This window comes from Engraulis encrasicolus, chromosome 13, assembly GCF_034702125.1.
Source record: "Engraulis encrasicolus isolate BLACKSEA-1 chromosome 13, IST_EnEncr_1.0, whole genome shotgun sequence".
In the NCBI taxonomy this organism is placed as follows: domain Eukaryota; kingdom Metazoa; phylum Chordata; class Actinopteri; order Clupeiformes; family Engraulidae; genus Engraulis; species Engraulis encrasicolus.
Window position 1 is genome coordinate 6,194,705 of NC_085869.1, and position 7,500 is coordinate 6,202,204.

The following is a 7,500-nucleotide window of genomic DNA, read 5'->3' on the forward strand; positions in this document are numbered from 1 at the left end:
GTGTTCCCATTTAGGAGTGCCACTCAGTTCCAACCACCCCCCCCACCTCACCTCCACTGGGTGCCACCACCCCTCCTCTTCTCCTCTCTCATCCACCCCTCCACTCCTCTCCTCCATCTTTTGCTCTCTTCATCCCTTCATCTCTCTCTCTGTTCCCATTTAGGAGTGCCACTCTGGGCGCCACATTAGAGGTGTGAGACTGAGTGACAGGTGTAGAGGGGGAGACTAATGAGGCGAGAGAGGAAAAATCACCAACTGAAGTCTACCTACCTCACCTTTGTCAACACTTCTCACTGACTTTTCTCTTTTTATTTTGTCGGCCTCTCTTGTTCTGCTTCTCTACTCTCTCACACACAAACTCCATTAGTTTCTCTTTTCTCTTTCTCTCTGATTCTTGTTCACTCTCTTCCTCCTTTTCTACACTCCACATATATATTTCTCTCTTTCTCTGTGTTAACTCTGTGTTCGCGCTGTCACTTTATGAACTAAGAAAAGTGCTACATAAAGTACACATGCTCAGGGGCGGATCTAGCCATTTTGGGGCCCTAGGCGAACTATAAATATGGGGCCCCTCAAAAGTCATTCTTTAACACGTACACAAAATAAGAGTCACCAAAGGGCGTGGAAGGAGCAAGGGTACTATTTTAGTGTTTTGTCTCGTATATGTGTTCGATTACTTTACATAAGTGACCAGATCAGGCCTACTTTTTGTATGTTTATTGCAACGGGTGTGACAGTTGGGGGCCCCTATGGAAGGCAGATTTGGTTGGGGCCCTAGGCAATTGCCTAGGTTTGCCTAATGGAAAGTCCGCCGCTGCACGTGTTCAATACATGGTACTAAATATTGTTATGATCACAATCACCACACTTATCTTATAGCCTAATTGCCTAGCAGTCATACTGAGGTTGTCCACAAGACTCATTTTACACAATAGAGGTGCAATGGTTAAATATTCAGAAACTAAAACTATATAGGCTAACCTTCAGTTGTTTGTTTTTGTTTATTGGTTTGCTTGATTGTTCTGCCTGCAGGACTCAAATGTTAAGGAGCTTAAAGGCATTCAGAAGGACAGCTGAATAGTTATGAGTACCTCACTAAGCTGTCGCCTGCCTGCACCACACTACTGCAACTGAAGTGTATTGCACAAGTAGCGATGGGTAGACAGCTAGAGAGAGAGACAGGCAGTGACCCTGGAAAACACATGGCTTTTTTAAATAAGCTCCCAGGGGTACTTCCCTGCTGCTATTTCTCTTATTATATGTGAAACAGCAGTGGGAAAAAAATGTTCTCGGGTCTCTCAAAGTTTGCCATTTGCCATAATTTGCAGAAGTTGGACCATTGCCAGTGACAGAATGGCAAAGCAGAGGAGGGAAGGTAGAGGGGGTGGCTGTGACCTTGTGAGCCTCTGGGAGTTGAGGGGAACCGTAAAAGTAATGAGTTTCATTTTCTAGTGATAAGTCCGACCATCCGACCATACACACCAACGAGGTCCAAAGACGCACACGCACTCGCACACACACGCGCACACACACACACGCACACACACACACACACACGCGCACACACACACACACACACACACACACATTCGCACACGCGCACACATCCAGGCACAAGCACACGCACACGCACACACACGCACACCCACGCGCACACACACACACACACACACACACACACACACACACACACACACACACACACACACACACACACACACACACACACACACACACACACACACACACACACACACACACACACACTTCTAGTTGGAGCCAAAGTGTTTAATTATCCTGTGATCTAATGACCTGGTTCGCGGCAATCTACCTGCCATTACTTTTTTTGGTAAGGTGCAGAAAAGGAGAACAATGAGAGGGCAAAAAGGTGGTGATGAGGTGGTGATGGAGAGAGCTAAGCCAAGGCACTTGAGGGAGGAGAATATAGAGACAGGGACCAGAGGGAACATGACACAGAGAGAGAGAGAGAGAGAGAGAGAGAGAGAGAGAGAGAGAGAGAGAGAGAGAGAGAGAGAGAGAGAGAGAGAGAGAGAGAGAGAGAGAGAGAGAGAGAGAGAGAGAGAGAGAGAGAGTGTTAAAAGACAAAGATGAGAGGAGGGATTGGACAAAACAGAAAATGAAAAATAAAACAGAGCACACACACACACACATGCACGCACACACACACGCATGCACGTACACACACACACACACACACACACACACACACACACACACACACACACACACACACACACACACACACACACACACACACACACACACACACACACACACACACACACTTATACACGCATGCAGACATGCACACACGCAAGCACTCATGTGCACACACTTGTAGCTGGATAAAATAAGTGTTGAATTATCCTGTGGTCTACTGAAGTAATTCACAGCAATCTACTGCCCATTGCTGTTTTCAGTAAGGTGCCAAAACATAATAATTGTAAGGAATAGCCTGGTAGTTACACAGGGAATAGACATAGAGAAGGACAGAGAGAGAGAGAGAGAGAGAGAGAGAGAGAGAGAGAGAGAGAGAGAGAGAGAGAGAGAGAGAGAGAGAGAGAGAGAGAGAGTGACAGACACACAGACACACAGAGAGACAGACAGACAGACAGACAGACAGACAGACAGACAGACAGACAGACAGACAGACAGACAGACAGACAGACAGACAGATAGATTTATAGCTGGTCGCTGACTGCCTTCCAAGCACAAGGACAGAGCGAAAAAGACAGATAGACTGTGACATCCTGAGTGAGTTGTTCCTGCCTTACGGCTAAGAGAGACAAGCGAGAGATAGAAGAGGAAGTAGTACAGAGAGACAACAGAGAGATGAGGGCGAGAGAGGAAGATCAACCGACCTACAATATGCTGCATTGTAAACACTCAAAAAAGCAAACTGGACCCCATTTCTCGAAAGCATCGCTGCCAAGCAGTTAGCATCTCAGTACAGTATGTTGCCTATGGAAAATTGCATTGCAATTTTTTGTTATTTTGTTTTATTGTTTTGTTATTTTGTTTTAACCTTGTTTTTTTTAAGGAACATCAAACCTGTCAAGGGACAAAAGATGGAAATTAGCCTCATGGCTATAATCTTCTGTATTTAGAATTTTTGTTTAAATGTCCCTTTTTAAATAAATAAACCTGTAAACCTGTAAACCAAGGAAGTTAATAACTTAGTTAGCAACAACACTGTTGAAAAATGCATCCCCGGTTTCCGACCAACTAACCGACATAACAATATAGAGGACCTGAGTACAACTAGAAAGAAGATAAAAGGAGATATATGAGATAGAGTATACAGCTGGTGCTTGTGAGAGGTGTGGCTTAGCCAGGCCGTGCAGTCGTAGTGACGCAACACCTTCAGCGTTGCTACTAGTCAGGTCAAGAGCAATGCAAGTACTTTCTGTGCTCCCAAATAATCGGGGACTCAAACAACCATCAAGCAAACAAGCAACTCAAGCAAACAACCATTAGCAAACCAAGGCAGGTGGGTCAAGCATGCCATTTGGGAAATGTTAATTCTTATGTTCTTGGTCAGACCAAGTCTCGAAGAGATTTGAAAGTCGATGGTAATCAGGATAGGTATGCCTACCCTGTGGCTGTCAGCTGGGGTGATGGAGATAAATATGAGATATACAGTTGGTGCTTGTGAGGGGTATGCCATTGTCTACCCCTGTGGCTGCCAGCTAGGATGGAGATATATGAGATATATAGTTGGTGCTTGTGAGAAGGTATGTCTACCCTGTGGCTGATATATATGAGATACGCAGCTGGTGCTTGTGAGAGGTATGTCTACCCTGTGGAGATGTATGAGAAATACACAGCTGGTGCTTGTGAAAGGTGCAGTATGCCTACCCTGTGGAGATATATGCAGCTGGTGCTTGTGAGAGGTGCAGTATGCCTACTCTGTGGATATATATGAGATACACAGCTGGTGCTTGTGAGAGGTACTGTATGCCTACCCTTTGGCTGCCTGCTGGGGTGGTAGATATCTACAGTATACACAGCTGGTGCTTGTGCTTGTTATAGGTATGATATGCCTACCCTGTGGCTGCCTGCTGGGGTGGTAGATCTGCAAGGAGATATATGATATGCATAGTTGGTGCTTGTTATAGGTACGGTGTGCCTACCCTGTGGCTGCCTGCAGGGGTGGTAGTGAGGTGTGTGCCCACTCTGTGGCTGCCTGCAGGGGTGGTAGTGAGGTGTGTGCCTACCCTGTGGCTGCCTGCTGGGGTGGTAGTGAGGTGTGTGCCTACCCTGTGGCTGCCTGCAGGGGTGGTAGTGAGGTGTATGCCTACCCTGTGGCTGCCTGCTGGGGTGGTAGATATACAGTATACACAGCTGGTGCTTGTGAGAGGTACGCCTACCCTGTGGCTGGTGCTTGTGATTGTGAGAGGTACAGTGTGCCTACCCTGTGGCTGCCTGCTGGTACTTGTGAGGTATATGCCATTGCCTACCCTGTGGCTGCCTGCTGGGGTGGTAGATCTGTAGGTCAAAGGGCTGGGCGCTGGTCTTCTGGATGACGGTGACGTTGTGTCCCGTCCACTTGTTGGCGCGCGCCAGCGTGTTGGTGCGCCAGTCCGTCCAGAAGACGCTGCCACCGAACAGGGACACGGCGAAGGGGTGCGACAGGAACTCGTGACCTCGCAGGATCTCGATGACCCCAGAGCCGTCGTACATGGCCGAGTAAATGGCATCGGAGCTGGAGGAGGATGGGAGAGAGAGAGAGAGAGAGAGAGAGAGAGAGAGAGAGAGAGAGAGAGAGAGAGAGAGAGAGAGAGAGAGAGAGAGAGAGAGAGAGAGAGTAGAATAATATTTTCTTATTTGCATATGGCCATAGATATATGCTATTGCTTTTCATCCGTTCTACTCACATACTAAAACCCACCATCTCCTCAGCAGTAGCATAACATAGCATTCTGTAGTGACTTAAAGTGGGTGTAGGGACGCAATGACAGACAAAGGCACATCATTAACAGATATAAAATACAGAATGCAAGTGTGGGGGTGGTGTGAGAAAGACAGATCTAGAATACAATAGGTGAGGAGAGAAAGATGAAAAATGTTCAGAGAGATAAAAGAGATTGGAGGCGAAACAGAGAGCAAGAAAAGGGAGAGAGAGAAAGATAAGATCTCTCTCTCATACGCACACGCACACGCACACGCGCATGTGCATGTGCACACACACACACACACACATATACACACACACACTGGAATAAGACAAGGCAGCAATTTATTTCCCCAGGGGAAATGACATGCATGTACATTTACCGCCACGTCACTCAAATACCGTGCAAGACGGAAACAAAACGAGAAAAAAAATGGGAGGGGTGTGGACAACAACTATAACAGAGGCTGAGTATTGTACTGACTGTGTGTGTGTGTGTGTGTGGGGGGGGGGTATAGATGGGAAGAGAAGAGGCCCCAGGAGACCTTGGGGAAATGTTGAGCAATGCATCTGTGCTTCCCCCAATCTGGGCTATCAGTGGCGGCTTTAGGGAGAGCACAGCAGGGGCCCTGAGAAATGGAGACAGTAGCTGAGATGCTTTCATAGTGCAGCCAACTGGGCACAGGCAACCCTGTAGAGAATGTAGACTGTTGGAGACTGAGTATAGACCCATAAACATACACACAGACACAAACCCACATATAAACACACACATACAGTATATACTGCATGTGCAGACACACAGGCACACGCACCGCACACGCACGCACGCACGCACGCACGCGCACGTACACACACGCGCACACGCACACACACACACACACACACACACACGCACACACCACACATATACCTGACTGGCAGCTTTTAGACATTGGCCTTTCATCATCTGCCCCATCTGATGACACGTGCGCTTTAAAATTGTTGGGCAATTATAAATTACTAATATAGCCAAGGGTGTACTTTTCCATTGTCTCTTTACCTGCTTATTTATTTCTGTGTAAGTAGGACGATGCAACATGTCACCACCGGCGTGATTTTGAAAGGAAACACTGCACAAAATGGTAAGACCCCCTGGTCCTATGAACCAATTAAATCAGACTTAGTTGCATTAATCTCCATGGCTATTTTATTAGTAGGATGAAAAAAATGAAAATAAAGTCCGCACACCAAACTCCCCTTTCTGTTTTTTTTTTTAAATAACAAAAAGGGGAGCTTTGAGTGCAGACTTCATTTTCATTTTTTTCATGTGACTTTGCTAGTCATGCACCTAAAACTTTTTTAAGATGGATATGTGTGTTTTTTTCTTTGTTATACGTATTTTATTTGTAGGTCCATTACGCCAGTCCTGTCTCCAAACAGGGTGATTTAAAATGTAAGTCATAACAGACGAGTCATAACATGTAATATAAAAGAGTGTACGCAGAGAGCTTTGACTGTACTGTACTGTACTTGGTCCCTGTGCACAGACACAGTTTGCGTACCTGTACATCTGTGTCTCTACGACCTTGCGTTCCGGAGATATGAGCAAAATAAAGTTGTTTCCGGTCATAGCTCCGCCCCAGAACGTCGTAGAGAGCTGGGGGTGGTCTCAAATTAAAGCTAGGGTCTTACAGAATCCGTGGATATAACTTAATAGTCTGTGACACCTTCCTGTCCAGACTTATGGGCCTTTGAACTATGGTAGATGAATGGTAGGGGGTACCATTGGGGGTTTTTACCCTATATCCTAACCCTAACCCTAAATTCATCCACAGTACATTTTATTTCTAATATATTACTGAATATGTAGGTTTTCATCTACTACCCTGCAAGCAGGATGATGTGAGACATTTTCAAAGAAACGTGCAACGCACAACGCACAATGTAGGCTAATGCAAACAGGGCTCTAAAGCAGTGTTTCCCAACCAGGGGTACGTGTACCTCTAGGGGTACGCGAGCACACCTCAAGGGGTACGCGGAAAAAATGTAATAATAACAACTACACTGTATATTGAGTGTAGTCACATTGGGATAGAGGAACAGAGCCTGAATGAGGGCGAGGGGGTACTCTTCATATGAAAAAGTTGCTAAGGGGGTACGCAGGACAAAAAAGGTTGGGAAGCACTGCTCTAAAGTAACACCAGCCAACCGGCCAAATGTTGGTGAAATTTCAGTTTGTCTGGTAGAAAAGACCAACTTACAAGCCACATTGACCCATTAGTGAGTGTGTGTTTGACTTGGAAGAGAAACATCTACCATACTAGCCATTTTGGCTGGTGAAGAAAAAAAGTAAATTTAGCGCCATGAATGCAAACCCTTAGCCGCAGAAAGACTCACCTTTAGTGAGCCCATGTGAACATAAATCTCTAACAAATTGATTTAGGTGTACACACTTCCACTTCCTCCACTTTACTTGTTTGTCATCAAACAGGATGTTCCGAAAAAAATAGCAGCCAGATGTTTAGGGACACTCATAGCACAGAAAATGTAAATCCTTGGCCACAGAAAAACCGAACTGCACTTTAAATCCATGGGAATGTGAA

The 7,500-nt window shown here is 45.9% G+C and overlaps 1 protein-coding gene across 1 annotated transcript in view; it reads right to left on the reverse strand.

The window, feature by feature from the left end:
- Nucleotides 1–7,500, reverse strand: part of LOC134460642 (low-density lipoprotein receptor-related protein 1B-like) — a 573,784-nt gene that overhangs the window by 208,257 nt on the left and 358,027 nt on the right. Inside the window, exon 27 of the mRNA XM_063212999.1 lies at nt 4,482–4,726. Coding sequence (XP_063069069.1) covers nt 4,482–4,726 — 245 coding nt within the window. The remainder of the gene's footprint in view (nt 1–4,481; nt 4,727–7,500) is intronic.